General features: G+C 42.6%; 1 protein-coding gene across 1 annotated transcript in view; it reads right to left on the bottom strand.

Moving 5' to 3' along the window:
* Positions 1 to 14,690: 14,690 nt before the first annotated feature.
* The window catches only part of LOC128467739 (vomeronasal type-2 receptor 26-like), a 29,623-nt gene continuing 25,917 nt past the window's right edge, over positions 14,691 to 18,396 (bottom strand). Inside the window, exon 8 of the mRNA XM_053449443.1 lies at positions 14,691 to 15,282. Coding sequence (XP_053305418.1) covers positions 14,960 to 15,282 — 323 coding nt within the window. The 3' untranslated portion in view covers positions 14,691 to 14,959. The remainder of the gene's footprint in view (positions 15,283 to 18,396) is intronic.

Genomic DNA, 18,396 nt, shown 5'->3' with positions numbered 1-18,396 from the left:
GTATCAGCTCATTCTTAATGTAGTAAATATTAGAGGCTGGGAACTAATTTTGAAATAAAAAATGAAGGAATTATATGATGGCTCTGACGGTGTATTGTTAGTTTTTATTCATATAACGCAGGACATTAGATGGCTAATATATGTCTGGGTTATTTATTGAGTAGCTGTACATTAGATGTAATGAAAGGATGTTTTACTTTACTGAGGAGGTGGTAGATAATTGGAATAATCTCCCAGTAGATGAGGTAGAGGCTAATACGGTGAGGGAATTTAACCCCTCAGGCTGTTTTTATTTTTTTTGCACCCTTTTGTACGTGACAGCTAACAAACTCATTCACTATTTATACACAGACACTAATTGCAATTTAAAAAGCCACAGGTGTGAGAAATTAACCTTTAATTGCCAAATTAACCTGCGTGTGTCCTAACCTAATCTCTACGCACTGCATATACAAACACACACAGAAAAAACTAAATAATAAACGGAAACCATTACACTAAAACACATTTTGCAAAAAAGCACAAAAAATAAAATTGTCTATTTCTAACGCTAGTTGGAGGTTCACCAACTGGAAGCCCCTCAGCTATTCTCAGGAATCCCCTTTAGTGTTTCTCCACTCGGCCTTCTTTGAGGAAAATTATGTTTACAATTCAGCAGCTTGCAGGCGCCCGTACTAGATTCAAATTGCTTTTAAGTTGGCAGGGATGGGCCAGTCAAATTCAAGATTGGAAAAGTCCATATCTGGATGGATGGATAGATGGATGGATCAAATTATAGACATATTACATTAAAGAGGAAAAATCAACTCACAAGCATTACTACTTGATCCCCTCAAAAACCAATAGTCCCACTAACAGACTTGTGCATTTTTAACAAAATTTGCAGATTTCGTCAATTTGTAGAAATTAATTTAGCCAGAACTCGGACATTGGTTTACTTTTAGCCCCCCATCTCAAAGTCAGTGGCGACTCTAGTAACAATATATAGGGGGGGCACATAAGATACAACAGTCAAAACTGAGGGGGCACTAATATTTTCCACTGGAAAAAATGTGTGTTATCTGGGTGCTGGCCAGGTTCTATATGGGCAGTGTGGACGCCAGGGCTGATGTGTTTTTACGTGAATTCCAATTGATCTGTACCAGCAAAGCTGGGTTTGTGTGTTATTCTGTAGAAGCTGTGTGTCCATACATTATTTATGTATACCTGCAAATACAGGGTTTCTGTGTCATATTCAGTTGATTAATACCTGCAATGCTGTTTCCATGTATTTATTTGATCTATACCTGCAATGCTACGTTTCATATATTATTATTATATACCTGCAAATACAGGATTTGTATGTCTGATTCTGTTTACTTGATATATATCTTCAGTGCTGAGATCACAAGTGAATTTCAATTGATCTATACATGCAAAGCTGGGTTTGTGTGTTAATGTGTTGATCTATACCTGCTATCAGCAGCAGGGTCTAATATTTATATACCGTATTTGCTCGATTATAAGACGACCCAGATTATAAAACGACCCCCCAAAAATATGAATATTAATTAAGGAAAAAGAAAAAGCCTGAATATCAGATGACCCTATAGGAAAAACGTTTTACCTGTAAATGTTAATTCATGTAAACTATGTAAACTATTTCTTTTAAATAAAAACTATGATTGAGAAAAATATTTTGTTTTTATTTCCTTTTATTTTCCAACAAGTGGCATATAGGGAGGTATAAGGCATTTCAGGAGGCAGACTGGCGTATAGAGGGTTAAAAGGCATTTCTGGAGGCAGAGTGGCATTAAGGGGGTTAAAAGGCAATTCATAGAGCACTCTGCCTACAGAAATGCCTTATGCCCCCCATTTACCCCCCCCCCAAACTTACCGGTGCTTCTGATTCCCCGGTGTGTAGTTGGGACAGCCTGTAGACATCTACGCGATTCGTGCAGACACCCCCCGCTGCTAACTGCACCTCCTTCCGTCTGCAGCGTCTACACGCTGCCCCGGGAGTCCGAAGCACCGGTAAGTTTGGGGGGCATTAGACAGGAGGATCCAGATCCCCTCTGTTGGTTTTACATTGAGAAGCATAATAACTTATTAAGCTACCCAATGTATGTAACCAACAGAGGGCAGCATTGTGTCCGAAGTTATAATAAGTTATTTTGTTGGTCGCTGACACAGCGGGGATACCACTAGGACCCTGCTGCAAAAGTTAAAAGTCTGTGCCAGCGACCAACAAAGTTGCTGGTACGGACATTAGACTTAGCATAATAAAATAACTTATAACTTCGGACACAATGCTGCCCTCTGTTGGTACGATACATTGAGTAGCTTAATAAGTTATTATGCTACTCAATGTAAAACCAACAGAGGGCAGCATTCTGTCCGATGATATATTAGCCATCTGTGGCAGCGTGTTCATTTTCATTTATTAATTATTTAAATAAAATATATTCCCATGATCCACTCGTCTCCCCGCTGCAACAGTTAAATGTCTGCACTCGCGGACATTAATTCTGTCAAACTTGCAAACTCTTTTTTTCTATTTATTTTGGGTTGGTTTTTTTATTAAACCATTACAAGAAAGGATCACGGGAATATATTTTATTTGAATAAATGCAAACGAGCACACTAGCATATATGGCTAATATATGTTAGGACAGAATGCTGCCCTCTGTTGGTTTTACATTAAGTAGCATAATAACTTTGGATTTCAAGCATATGGAACAATGCTTCTTAATGTAAAACCAACAGAGGGCAGCATTCTGTCCAAAGATATATTAGCCATATGTGGCAGTGTGATCATTTGCATTTATTCCCATGATCCTTTCGTCTAACAGAAAAAAAACCCAAATAAATAGAAAAAAAAGAGTTTGCAAGTTAGACAGAATTAATGTCCACGAGTGCGGACATTTAACTGTTGCAGCGGGGAGTCCAGCAGATCATGTGAATATATTTTATTTAAATAATTAATAAATGGAAATGAACACACTACCACATATGGCAAATATATCTTCGGACAGAATGCTGCCCTCTGTTGGTTTTACATTGAGTAGCATAATGTTCTGCCCGAGAATATATTAGCTATATATGGTAGTGTGCTCATTGGTCGCCAGCAGGAGGCCCCCTGCTGGCGACCAATAGAGTTGCTGATACACACATTTAAACTACTGGCGCCAGAGCTGCTGCGGTACGTGTTAACCCCGTATTAACCCCTTAACCCCGTATTAACCCCTTAAAAAAACGAAGAAAAAACGAATATTCGCCCAAAGATAAGACAGTAATGGGCGAATATTCGCGGAATACGAAGATTTTTTTTTGACCAAGACGAGCACAAAGACGAAGAGCCCCCTGGTGCCTAAGTCTAGTTATAGTCTCAGTGAAAGAGTTAAAAAATGAGGAAAAAAGAAGATAGAAGGAAAAAGATTTAGAGAGAAAGATGGAAGAAAAAAATAATGAAACATGGAGGCAACAAGAGCATAAAGGACCTTACATATATTTCACAATGTCAAAATCATTATGTACCTCAGATGGCACCCAGGAGGTGCTTTCTGAATCTCAGATAATCCGACTGCCGTTCTAATGAAGAACACACAGGAAATCATTGCAAACCCATTAGAGATAGCTGGTGAAAGATGCTCGTCCATCGGAACGTCTCCTGACTTCCTCAGTGCAGGTGATCAGCAGCAGCTCTGTAGGATCGGGTATTTATCTGTGTTCAGCTGACTCTACGTTACACCAGGCAGCTGAGACTCATATAAATACTCAAAGTTTTATATTAGTACATTGGGATTTATTCTCTATGTAAGTCTCAGAGCAAAGCAAACATCATTCACAAAGGACCTAACTCACAAAAACCTTTGCTATCTTGGAATTGTAGTTTTGTTTAATTTTAACACCAATAACTTTTCACACTTTCAATGTCCTACTGAACCAGCGATACATATGGAGAATATATACTGATGTGGGGACATAAAGAAGAATTAAGGGGTATACATAGGTGTTATCCAAGTTTTGATGTGGGGCCATAGGTGGCCAGCTGGTTGTGTGGTGCAGTGCGTTTCATCTATTTATATAGCCATGGTGTAATCATCTTCAGTAAAACAGCAAAGAGGGTGGCTATGCTAGTGAAACCATGTTCAACCAGGATTAGGTGGTTCTGTCATTGCAGACAGATATAAGTGGAGAAACACGCAGAACAATAACGGACGAGTTGCAACATGAAAGGGTGCAGAAGAACGTGCAAAAACAAGGGAGGCATAGAGGCAAAGGGCTAGTGACACAGCCCAGCATAGGTGAATGAATGAGGGATAAATCACACCTGATGGTCATGAGATCTTCAGCTACCACTGAATCAAGTCACCTAATTAAGGGAAAGTTCTAGTACTAATCCTATCTAGTAACAGAAAAAACTGTACGCCTTTGTTAAAGCACAATGACATTCAAGAATGAGCTCACTAAGGCAAGAGTACAAAAAAAGAGCAGCTGACAAGACAGATAAATAATACATTTTGAAGCTTTGCAGCCCCTCTTTGACCCTAAATCCTTTTGTCACTCTTTTCTCCTCCGATGCCCCTCTTTTATAGGGGTTTTGAAAAGGCTCCACAGCCCTAAAATGACAATAATGTGTATGGAGACAGCAGGAAATGGAAAATGTAGAAAGTGTTATCAAAAATGTGTTATCAATAACAATATATACAATATGCCCTCATTAAAGGTTTGTAAATAGACTCTATCCACTAAAAAGGACTTTGTTATATCTTCATCAGCTTTGACTCGGGTTGCAGAATCCCTCAAGGATGAGACCCCAAAGGAGGGATTTAGATGATCCCACCATGAACACTTGATCCTCAACTTAGTCAAGTCCCGATGTTTCCTCTCATACTGGGACTTCTGTGGCTCCGTAGGCATGATCCTGTCATCAAGTCCCCGATGTTTCCTCTTATCCTGGGACTCCCGTGGCTCCACAGGCATGATCCTGTCCTCAAAAGGTCAGTTTCCATTCTCCCTTCTGTCACTGAAATTGCTTCACAGGAGCTTGATCATCCCTCCTCCAAGAGCCCCCAAGTCCCCTCCTTCCGAATCACCTCAGCTCTCTACTCCGTACTTACTTTGACCCAAAAGAGGGTGCTCTGGGACTGCCAGGAGAGCCGAGATCGGCCAGTGCGGTTATCGTACGCATGCCGGCTATCTTGCGGTCCGTCCCGGGGAAACTTTGAACTCTTGTCGCTCGGGGTCCCTTCGGCCGATTGTGTCACTTTTTGGACAGGATAGCCTCAGGTGGCTGCCGGTTGAGGCATAAAGGGCTCTAAGTGAGATGCTCTGGTTTTGGGTTTGTGGTATGTTAGGTAGAATCAGAGGAGGGGCAGTGGGAGCTTTTATAAGACCGGTTTTGCAGGCTTTAGGTCCCTTTTGATATCTCAGCTTCCCACCTTTCCCTATCTGTATGTACGTTTTCTTTTCAGCTGGTTGTCGGTGGTCAACCAGCTAAGGCTGCACCAGCCCATATGGGGGGGCTTGGTGCTGGGGAGTAAAATCGTTGGTGGCGTCTATGGGATTACCCTTGTCTGACACTGCTTTGCAGGTACGTCGGCATGTGAGAATAACAGTAGAAGGGGATTTGAGCCCTGAGCAGAGCTAATAGAAAATGATCATATGTGCTAAAGGTTTATGTGCTCTTCACTATTTGGTTTTATGCTATTACAATATGCTTCACGGTCATCTAAAGGTTAACCCCACTTTTGCCTTCATATGTTTTCTACAAAGCATTAGGAGGATGCCAGACTCGGTTCTCCCACTGTCATGTATAATTTGCAAAAAGAAGTCTGGGATAAATTAAATGCAAAAAACAAAAATTATAAGCAGTTTGATGCTACAGGGGTTTTTATGCAAAGTTATTAGTAATGCTGTCAATGATTTTGTTTGTTATGTAATCAGCCGTGTCATAGCATAGTAATATGTGATATCATACGAAAAAGTATCATAACCAGGAGCCCCTCTGCAGTATTGCCAGCACCCTGACGTAGAGTGAACATCATCGGGGATCCTGCCATTATCCGGGGAGTGTATCCTCTGTCTGCTGCCCACTGCTATGGAGCAGGGAAAGGTCCTGTCACCCGGTCAGAGCTGTCTGTATGCGGCCGGATGGTAAACGCTCCCCTGAGGCAGAGTAAGAATAAGCAGGACTGGTTGGCCAGAAACACCCTACCTTCCCTTTCCCTGTCCTGCAAATTCAAATCACCTTCCACAACAAAAATCTCTGGTTTAGATCACTTTATAAGCTTGTTTAACAATAACATGCCTGGCGCATCATGGTGTTAGTTAACTGACTATTTTTGCGTGACATTCCTGGGCCATCATTGGCCTTTAATAGGTTAAACTTAAATTGCATATTGTGTTTTATTTCAATTATTAGAAAAAATAATCAGTTAACCAATCGTTAGTTGCAACCCTGCTGAAAACATAAAAAAAATCTTAACTCAATGGTGCAATTATCTCCTCCTCCCCTCACTGTAAGGTGTCACCCTTACTTTAAACCTCTCGTTTAACCTCCATATTCAGCCTGTCAGAATAAACCACACTCTCAATCTTAAAAACATTGCTTACATTAGTCCCTGCCTAACACAAAATGCCACCAAGGCTCTTGTCCATGCCTTCATTATCTCCCGCCTTAACTATTGTAACTCTGTCTTAGCTGGTCTCCATCTTACCCAACTCACCATGAATCCTGCTGCCAGACTTATCTTCATCTCCCATTCACCTCTCCTCTCTGATGGTCTCTTCACTGGCTGCCTGTACACTTCAGGATTCATTTCAAGATCCTGACTCTTACTTTCCAAGCCCTTCACAGCGGTTCCCAAGCCTACATCTCCTCACTCATCTCTAAATACACTACTAATCAGTCTCTCTTCACTCATCTCTAAATACCCTCCGGTTAGGAGCGGAGAGCTTATCTATAAATACCATCCTAACCGGTCTCTCCGCTCATCCAATGATCTCCTTTTGTCCTCTGATTGATAGATCTCATGCATGCTTGCAAGATTACTCAAGAGCTGCTCCTATCCTCTGGAATGCCCTCCAATTCTTGAAATATGGGACCTCTACTGAGTCTCAAATGAGGTGTGGAACCCAGCAAACTGATCAGTCAAAATTTCATGCTTTAGAACTGTAATATGCATGTTCCAATTTTAAACCTATAGTGCCTAAAATACATGCCCAAATCCTGCACACAGGGGTGTTTCTGAATACAAATCAGTAATTTCACATACCCAGGGAAATGTACTGACAGACTGTGTTTGGATAGAATGCGTTTGTTAAAAATCAAATTTCACTGCAATGTTTAGGAAAGACTGGCGCTAAAATAGTTACATAAAAAGACTTAAAATGCCCCTAGTAAAATGGCAAGAAAATGCCACACCATTACACAACCACCACCCTGAACTGATGACACAAAGCAGGATGGGTCCATGCTTTTATGTTGTTCACAACAAAATACCAATTGAGCATTGTTTAAAAGCGACAGCCTACTTGAGTATTGTGGCTGGTGGCTGACCATCACACCTGGGAACTTTTGGGCTCCGGCTATCCGGAGCCTTCCCTTGCTGAATGCGGGCCAGGGCTGCCCACTGACGTCGGTGAGAATGCCCCCATTTACAGGGCAAAGGGTCAGGGAGCAGGGCATGTCAAGACCCACCTCCTGCGACCCGGAGGATTCAGCTCTTGACCCGAAGAACCGGTGCTACACCCGGGGTTAAAGACGCCTGTAACCTTACACCAGGGCTCGACAAATCCCAGGCGCCAGGTCGCCATGGCGACTGATAATTTTATCCTGGCGCCTAGGTGTTTGTGAGCCAAACCTATAATTGGGTTTAGGATCCAGATCCCCCGCGGCGTTGCAGGGGACTTGGATCCTCCTTTCCGGCAGCAGCGGGCGTCTGTGCAATGCAGACAACCCCGCTGCTGCCAGCGGCTCCGCCCACCCTCCTCACTGAACGGGGCTGGTACTTCCCACGAAGGTCACTGAGTCACGCTGGCCAGCTGACTCAATTCTATTTCGGATCAACGGGGACAGCTTATTAAAATGCTGCCCCTGTCGATTCGAAATAGAAGTGAGACAGCCGGTGCCGCTCAATAACTTTCGCGGGCGGCACCAGCACTGCTCAGTGACCTTTGTGGGCGGTGCCAGCCCCGTTCAGTGAGGAGGGTGGAGCCGACGGCAGCAGCAGCAGCGGGAATCCAACAGAGTGCACATCGGGGTCAGGTCAGTGGAAGTAACTGGGGGCATGCTTGGCAGTGGGAGGCTGGGACAAAGAGGGCTATGGGAGACTGGGGGCAAAGGCAAACTGTCCCCAGTTTCCTATAGACAGCTTTGTTACTAAATAGCTTTCCATAATCTCATGTTTAGTGACAGATGCCTATGGGAGACTGGGGGCAAAGGCAAACTCTGTCCCCAATTTCCTATAGGCATCTTTGTCACTAAACATGGGACTATGGGAAGCTATTTAGTTACAAAGATGCCTATGGGAAACTGGGGACATAGTTAATTAATAGTAATTAAAAGTATGCACTGGTGCTTTTTAATGTGGGCAAAGTGCTGGGGCAAAGTGTGAGTGCTGGGGCAAAGTTCTGGGGTAAAGTGAGGGCTAGGGTAAAGTGTGAGACTGTGAGTGCTGGGCAAAGTGTGGGTGCAGGGCAAAGTGCTGGGGCAAAGTGTGAGTGTAGGGCAAAAAAAAGTCCTGGCTCCTAACTTTTTTAGCTGGCTCCTAGATTTAAAAAAAAATTGTCAAGCCCTGCCTTACACGTTAACCCTCTCCCTCACGTATTCCTTTAGCTCTCCTTTCCTGGTCTCTCTCCTGCAATCTCCCTGACGGCGGCACTTTTACCCCAACTCACTGAGTGTCAGCTCGTTTACGCAGGACCCTGCTTACCCGCGGCTTCCAATAGTTATGTTATATACTACCTGTCCTGTATATCCATTGTACAGCGTGGCGGAACATGATGGCGCTATACAAAACGATAAATAATAATCGTAATAAAATAGGAGAACGCGGCAGATGCCAGAACTGGACAACCCAAAGACAACATCCCATAACTACAGCCATACTCTATATACATTTTATTTATATGCTCACATATTACCCTATAAATGCATTCAGGAATATTATAGAATTTATATATTATCAGTTATAATACGAGGCCCTGATAGCCTCAAAAGCTTGCAATCCATTATACGTCAGCCAATAAAGGTATTATCTATACCAAATTTACTTTGCATACAAATATATACTTATACACAGTATAGATTCATATTTCTGAGACATTTATTTATTAATATAGTATTATAATATAGAATTATATCAGAATATATATATATCCAATATATAGAGCTATATACATTACAGATTTGCATACTGATAAATAGAGTTATATACATTCGCCATTTATATTCCTGGAACATACAGTTATATACATTATGTATTTAGATTCTGATATATAGAGTTATATACGTTAGTTTATATACTGATATAGAGTTATATACATTGGAGATTTATATACTGATATATAGAGTTATATACTGATAAAGCTCACGCACTTCATGACATTCTCCATCCCCAGGTGGTAATTGTTGTTGCCCTGACTGCCCTCCCCCATACAGATAACTTGGGAGAGTTTTAAACATCTGGGGCCCTAAACAGCATTTCCCTGAAGTAAAATCTCAGACCACTCACAGCTGTGTATAATGTATGCAGCTCCCAGCATTTTCTCACTCACTTTTACTGCTGCTTCTGCTGATGGGCCCCTCAGCCACTGCCAGGACTCAAAATGGAGGAGCTGCAAGCAGGTCATGTGATCAGCTGCACCAATCAGGTGACAGTGAGGTTTTGACTGGGTGTTGAGAGAGGATGTGGGGCAGAGTATGTGAGGAAAGCAGGAAGGCTCCAGTCTGACAGAGCTCAGGACTAGGCCCAAGGTGACTCCTGATTAGATTTGTGTGCTCTCCCTGTGAGAGAGACTGTGTTGGGGAGGCTGGATCATCTTCATTAGCAGATAGGAGCTGGTAAGGCCGCTGCAGCTTCACAGTCCTCCCCACCCCTGAGTATCCTGGGTCTGCAGAGTGAGTGCTGTGTCCTGTGAATGCTGAGCTCTGCTGGAGGGAAGGCTCCTCATGTCTACTGAGAAGGAAGCTGCTGGTGAGTCTGACAGAGAGGGGCTGGTAGGCGGCCATTACCCATACACCACCTGTGCTGCAGGCAGGGGCCCCGTGAGGTACCTGTGTACTGCTTCACTGACAAAGGCACAGGGCTGCCTAAACTTGCCTAAAAGGGCGCTACCAAGTGCAGCACCGCTCTCCAGAAACTGTGGGGGGGTTGTTTAGAAGGGGTATTGCGGGGGTTGGGTAGTCAGATATGATATTCCTGTTACTGCTGCTGATATTAATACTTGTGGGTATCTGATCCCCATCCTCTGTATCTGACGTTAACACTGGTTGGGAGTATAACCCGAATCTGAGTTCAAGAGATGCAGGTTAAAGTAGTTTTTTTTTATGAGCATTTTATGTATTCTTTAAACAAACTGAAACCGGTAAATGATTTACTCCTCTGTGTCGTTATGATTCTTGTAGCTACCATAAAATAACAATTTGTTTGGACATGATCCAGAATCTCACCATTTCTTGTAGTTTTTGTCGGACATCCCTATTTTGCTGAAACCTTCTCAAAGTTGAGGGCCCAGCCACCACCAACTTGGGTAACGGCCCTTAGCCATTTAAAGCTGCTGTTCTACATAGATTTGTTTCCAACGTTCCCAGATTCGTATATTAGTACATAATATAGAATGCATCTTAACCCCTTAGTGACAAGAGTTTTTTTTATTCTTTGTACCCTTCGTAACAATGGCTGTTATAACATTTTGGTGGTGTTGCTGCTGATGCGCAGCAACACCACCTTAGCTACTGCCCTCCACTTCCACTCTGGCATAAAAGCACCGGCGGAAGTGAAGGGCAGCAGTGGAGGTTGTCTTTCACAAGTTAGATCCATTTCACCATCAAAGTGGTTTTGTGTTAACTTCTTGTTTTAGATAAATAATAATTCCCCTTACCTGGTTGTCCTTGTTCTATCATATAAATGAATGTGACCCTCTGGAGCTCACTCAGAGAAGTTACCCACAATGTTTCTAAATGCAGACTTATTTGAAACACCCAATTTGCAATTACGTAGTTGTATGCAAATTCTCCATGTTTATCGTATAATGCGCGGTCCAAGTGTGATTATCCTTTTTACATAGCGATGCAACTATTAAAACTTATTTTGAACAAAACAAGAGGAAATGTACGGAAATTACGGTCACAATGTAGGAGAGTTTTCTTCTACGTCATTCATCAAGAAAATAAAAATACCTCCCATTTTATAACAGAACCCAAACCCTCAACTAAAATAGACCTATACCTGATTTCTATTATTCACCTATTAGAACTTCATATCATTAACTAGCATCAATCTTTCATCAAACGTACGGCACGTCATTAGAACCAAAACCACCAGGGCCATCAAGGCACAATTTAGAGGAAAATAGTTTATTTTAGTGCAGGAAATGTACCGTATTTGCTCGATTATAAGACGAGGTTTTTTTCAGAGCAAATGCTCTGAAAAATACCCCTCGTCTTCTAATCGGGGTCGTCTTCTAATCAGACCTCAAATAGAGGTCTGATTATGAGACTAAGATCCAGATCCCCCGATCCTCCTGTCTCCCCCCCCACCCCATTTAACACCCCCCCACACACACACACTTACCGGTGCTTCCTACTGTATTGCCGGGGCAGCAGGTTGACGTCTACGCGATTCGCGTAGACAACGTCCGCTGCAGCCAGAAGGAGGTGTGGCTAGCAGCGGGGGTTGTCTGCGTCCGTCGCGTAGACCTTCCCCGGCTGTCAGAGATCAGAGTTCCCCGCACCGGTGCGGGGAACTCTGATCTCTGACAGCCGGGGAAGGTCTACGCGACGGACGCAGACAAACCCCCGCTGCAAACTCCACCTCCTTCCGGCTGCAGCGGAAGGAGACGTCAACCCGCTGCCCCATCAATACAGCAGGAAATTGGAAGCACCGGTAAGTGTGTGTGTTAAATGGGGGCATAGGGCATTTCTGGAATGCCTTATACCCCTATATGCCACTCTGGCACTTAGGGGGTTAAAAGGCATATTATGTGGCAGAGGGGCATATAGGGAGGTATAAGGCATTTCAGGAGGCAGAGTGGCGTTAAGGGGGCATTTAATAGAGCACTCTGCCTCCTGAAATGCCTTATACCTCCCTATATGCCACTCTGCCCCATAATATGCCTTTTAACCCCCTAAATGCCAGAGTGGCATATAGGGGTATAAGGCATTTCTGGAGACAGAGTGCTCTATACAATGCCTTTTAACTCCCTTAATGCCACTCTGCCTCCTGGAATGCCTTATACCTCCCTATATGCCACTCTGCCCCATAATATGCATTTTAACCCCCTAAATGCCAGAATGGGATATAGGAGTATAAGGCATTTCTGGAGGCAGAGTGGCACATAGGGGGTCAAAAGGCATACCATGGGGCACAGTGGCATATAGAGGGTTAAAAGGCATATCATGGGCCACAGTGCCATATTGGTGTGGCAAGCCTGGGGGCAGATGTGCGTAACTGGGGGACAGGTTGGAAAATACAAGGAAATAAAAACAAAAAAAATATTTTTCTCAATCAAAAAATAGTTTACATGAATTAACATTTACTGGTAAAACTTTCTTCCTTTAGGGTAGTCTTATATTCAGGCTTTTTCTTTTTTTCCTAAGTTAATATTCAGATTTTGGGGGGTCGTCTTATAATCAGGGTCGTCTTATAATCGAGCAAATACGGTACTTTTGTGAGGTGGATTGGAGAAGCTGTGGTGACTTCTCTAATGTATTACAGGGGCTGCAGCAGACAGTTTTCCTTGTTCCTGAGTATGGTTCAGTTAATGAAGCTATTCGCCCATTTATGCTATGATCCAAACCAGTAATTTGTGGACTAATCAACATTTGTATTATCTTTCTGCCATATCATCTATTATTCCTCATTGATAACTATTGGTGACAAAACCAAACATTCTACTGGAATGGCACACAATGTGAAAGGCTTTTTAAAAATAAAAATTTATATTGGCCAGTGCCCTACTACTGCTGCTGCACCTCTTTGACCATCCTTACTTTTGAGAAACTTTTTTTTTTTAGTTTCTGTAATCTATTAATTTTTATATATGAATTTTTAAATGCTTATTAAATCTAGGCTGGTTGTTGTGTTTTTTTATACAGGGATATAATGGGCTATAAGGATATGATTAGTTGGCTCTTGTTGAGGTAGTTGGCCCTGTTTTCCTCCTTCCTGCCTTGACTTTGGCTGCAACTTTGTATTTGTGCAACAATTTTTATATGTGAGTCAGGGTTTTTCAACCTCAGTTAACCATTGAATGGCCACTTAACTTCTCAGTGAATAGACCTATCTTGAAGACCTATGTGGCTCAAACCATTTCCTGCTCCATATCAAAAAGATGTCTATTGAGTGATGTTTTATGGTGCTAAAACTCATTATTTACTTTGACTGCTAAAATTGTGACCTCTGTGATTATTAGAACAAAATTCCCTCCAAAAGTAAATAACAGATTCAGGTTCATAATAAAAAAAGGGTGAAAAACATTGTGCACGGCTCATGGCATCTGTAACAAAGAATAATGTTAAAAGCCATCTGAAAACATGAAAGTCTTGTGATGGGTACAGGACAGGACAGCGATGGAAAGGTGTGGACAGAGTAATAGCCGTACAAGAGTTCCATGACTGCCATTACTAAACTCTGGTATCCAGATGACAGATGGGTTCCCAAGTGGGCTATCTTTCCGGAACCACTTCAGCATGTGCCTTATCGTGAGTCTAACATATCCCCTAATGAGCGATCTGATAGGGCAACAGGCTGCCTACACGATGATGTACAGTGTTCAGTGGACATTCCCATGGGGCCTTGCCACCAAGCAGGTTCAGGAAATCGCAGCTGTGACCCGGTGTGGGCAAGAGAGCAGGGGGAACAGGAAAACTGGGTAAGGGAACAAGGAAAATTAATATTTGAATCCGATTGCCTTTTGGAGTCAAGGAGGAATTTTTCCCCTGATGGCAAAGTTCGATGTAGCTGAATTAGTTTATCCCTTGCTTTGGATCAAGAATAGGAAGGTTAGGTAGAAGGGTTGAACTTGATGGACTAAGGTATTTTTCAACTTTATGTACTATATAACAGTGATCCTCCTGATCCATAGTCCAGCAGACTCAGCTAGATCCTGTTGAGTCAACTTGGGGCTGTCCGGTTAGATTTTATTCCAACTCAATTTGCCAGGAAAGGCCACCCACATTGCTATTCTGTATTCCTGTCCTGCAGTAGGATCATGTAGACGTCTACCCGCTGCCCGACTACACACCAGGGAGTCAGAAGCACTGGTAAGTTTGGGGAGGGGGAGCGTTAAATAGGGGGCATAAGACAGGAGGATCTGGGTCCCCTGCTGCGCTGCGGGGGATCTGGATCTTAGTCTCATAGTAAGATGAGGGGGTATTTTTCAGAGCATTTGCACTGAAAAAAACATTCTTATAATCGAGCAAATACGGTAATTGCATTTATTAAAATGTATTCTCATGAGCAGATAAAACCTTTTATATTTTATTCTACATTTATAACTGTTTGTCGCCATTCAGGCCATAGCAACAAATCTTTAATGAGACATATCATTACTGGGCACTTTGTCTCAAATCCCATTAGACAGCCAGGTAGGTGGACATGCTGCTGGCCTCTGGGTCCCCGGATCTTTTAGAAGAGCCGACGGACAGGATTTACCTATTACAGCATCAAGTTAAGAGGTGGCCATGGAGGAATATAGCTACTGGTCAAATACTGAACTGAGGAGGCCAACTATATGACTCTATAAATGAATCTTAAAATCCTGATTTTAGTAATCGTCCTTTTGTGTTCATGCTTGGATTCACCAAAATTATAAAACATTTTGGGAAAAATATAGAGCACAGAATTCCAGCGCTAGAAGCTAATATAGCAAAAATCTCAACAATCACTGTGTTTTTGCCAATAACGCTCATATAAGCCGGGATAAAAGAGATCCAGACGTTACAGAAGATCAGCATGCTGAAAGTGATGTACTTGGCTTCATTAAAACTGTCTGGTAATTTCCTGGCCAGGAAAGCAACTATGAAACTCACAGCTGCCAGGAAGCCCATGTACCCCAGAACAGTGTAAAAAGCAACTACTGACCCCTCATTACACTGAATAATGATCTTTCCAGGGTAGGAGTGAGTGTTCATTTCCTGGTATGGAGGGGAAATAGACAACCAGCAGATGCAAATGACAACCTGAATAAATGAACAGATAAACACAACATAATTGGGTAATTTGACTCCAATATATTTTCTCCACCTGCTGCTGGGTTTGGTGGCTTTGAAAGCGATGCAGACCATGATGGTCTTGGCCAACAGAGAAGACACAGCTACCGAGAAGAGGATTCCAAAAGCAGTTTGTCGCATCATGCAGGTTATATCCACAGGGCGACCGAGGAACAGAAACACACAGAGGAAGCTCAGGATGATGGACACCAGGAGAACAAAACTGAGGTTCATATTATTAGCTCTAACAATTGGGGTGTCCCGGTACAAAATAAATATAACCAAGATAATGGAGGTTACAACAGACATAAGAACTGATATAATGCTAAAAACCAATGCAATCAAATTGTCTTTGAAGGATAAAAATTCAGTGGGTTTCAGAACACAAGTATCCTTCTTCTCATTTGGCCACTGGTTTTCTGGGCACTTCTGGCAAGACTCTCCATCTGTAAAAAGTATCATAACGATATAAATCATTAAAATGTAGATCACAGAGCACTATTCAATATACTGTATTTGCTCAATTCTGAGATTATCCTGATTATAAAATGACCCCCAACATTTGAATACTAAGGGGAAAAAAGACTGAATATAGGACTACCCTATAGGAAACAGTTTTACTAGCAAATATTGACATGTAAACTATTTTTTCATATTTTATAAAAACAGCAATTGCGAAAAATTCATTTTGCTTTCATTTCATTTTGCCATCCTGCCCACAGAAATGCCTTATACACCCCTATATGCCACTCTGCCTTCCAGATATTCCTTTTAACCCCCTATATGCCACTCAGCCTCCCCGATATTCCTTTTAACCCATATACGCTACTCTGCCTCCAGAAAGCCCTTATAACCCCCCATATGCCACTCTTACCCTCCCCCGACTTACCAGTGCTTCCCTAGACTTCTCCCCATGCTTCAGATTCCATGGTGTCTAGTGGGGGCTGCCGTTGGAGGTCTGTGCGATGCGCGCAGACAACCTCTGCTGCCAGCACTTCCGCCGCGGCTTCTATGACTGAGCACTGGAAGGTCATATGATGCCGGCGCTCTGTCATAGAAGCCCTAGAGGAAGTGCTGGCAGCAGCAGAGGTTGCCTGCGCGTATCGCACAGACCTCCACCGGCTGCCAGAGAAGAGAATCCAGGTCCCCTGCTGTGTTGCGGGGGATCAGGATCTTAGTCTTGTATTCAGACCTCTATTTTAGGTCTGATTATAAGACGACCCCAAATATTTTGCTATGCACCTGTTGTGTTGGAGATCTCTCCTTCTGAGCACGGGACGCAGTCAAAGCAACAGTTGTGTTTCCCTTTGTGCAAAACTCGTCTGTAGCCAGAAGGACAATCTTCAGAACATCGAGAAGTAATAATCTTAAAACCAAGCAGTCGTTAATAAAAGGAATATCAGAACAAATCACAAATTGGCGTGATCTATGTTTCCACATCTGATCAATGACCCCCCCATTAACATCCCGTAGTAGGCTACCCAGAGCTTCCCCTCTTCATTGAAAAAGAGGAAAGTGATTTGACGAAATAGCACTTTATCTGGAGACTCCTGAAAGTTTCCCAGTTATGCACTTGACATGCTCAAACACACAAAACAACGCCATGACAAAGCTAGTCAGGCCAAACAAAAAAGAGAGCCTGAAAAATGAAAGTATTCTATTTCAGTTGGAAGTGGGAAGTAAAACGGACTCTGCTTACGCAACCATTTCCCTGTGAAAGATGTGATTAGATTATGCATTGCATCCTTTATTTACTATAATGGAAGAAATAGACACCGTGCCCCCACTGGCGGAGACCTCCATATTACTGATCCTTCACACGGAACAGAGTAAAGAGAACAGAGAAACCAGAAAAACCAACTGGAACAGGAGACACAGGGAAACATAACAAAAACAAGTGAGTGTGGAAACATAGACAGCCTACCTCTCCGTGTATCTCTCTATCTTTCACGAGACAAAGGACATTCTCTAACCTGGCAGTTGGGGGAGCTGCAGTTGCATCTTTCCAACAAAGTTCCTGGGATCTCCCAGGTTAGCGAATACACCCAAGATAGGCTGCTATATACGTAATGTAACATGACAAGGATATCAGGCTTTCCTACAGCTCAAATTTGACATTTGGAGTGCGGAATATGTAGATAGACATTGCTATTCTGTATTCCTGTCCTGCAGCAGGATCATGTAGACGTCTACCCGCTGCCCGACTACACACCAGGGAGTCAGAAGCACTGGTAAGTTTGGGGAGGGGGAGCGTTAAATAGGGGGCATAAGACAGGAGGATCTGGGTCCCCTGCAGCGCTGCGGGGGATCTGGATCTTAGTCTCATAGTAAGATGAGGGGGTATTTTTCAGAGCATTTGCACTGAAAAAAACATTGTCTTATAATCGAGCAAATACGGTAATTGCATTTATTAAAATGTATTCTCATGAGCAGATAAAACCTTTTATATTTTATTCTACATTTATAACTGTTTGTCGCCATTCAGGCCATAGCAACAAATCTTTAATGAGACATATCATTACTGGGCACTTTGTCTCAAATCCCATTAGACAGCTAGCTAGGTGGACATGCTGCTGGCCTCTGGGTCCCCGGATCTTTTAGAAGAGCCGACGGACAGGATTTACCTATTACAGCATCAAGTTAAGAGGTGGCCATGGAGGAATATAGCTACTGGTCAAATACTGAACTGAGGAGGCCAACTATATGACTCTATAAATGAATCTTAAAATCCTGATTTTAGTAATCGTCCTTTTGTGTTCATGCTTGGATTCACCAAAATTATAAAACATTTTGGGAAAAATATAGAGCACAGAATTCCAGCGCTAGAAGCTAATATAGCAAAAATCTCAACAATCACTGTGTTTTTGCCAATAACGCTCATATAAGCCGGGATAAAAGAGATCCAGACGTTACAGAAGATCAGCATGCTGAAAGTGATGTACTTGGCTTCATTAAAACTGTCTGGTAATTTCCTGGCC

This window comes from Spea bombifrons, chromosome 1 (assembly GCF_027358695.1).
Source record: "Spea bombifrons isolate aSpeBom1 chromosome 1, aSpeBom1.2.pri, whole genome shotgun sequence".
Classification (NCBI taxonomy): domain Eukaryota; kingdom Metazoa; phylum Chordata; class Amphibia; order Anura; family Pelobatidae; genus Spea; species Spea bombifrons.
This window is presented reverse-complemented; position numbering and strand designations above follow the sequence as displayed.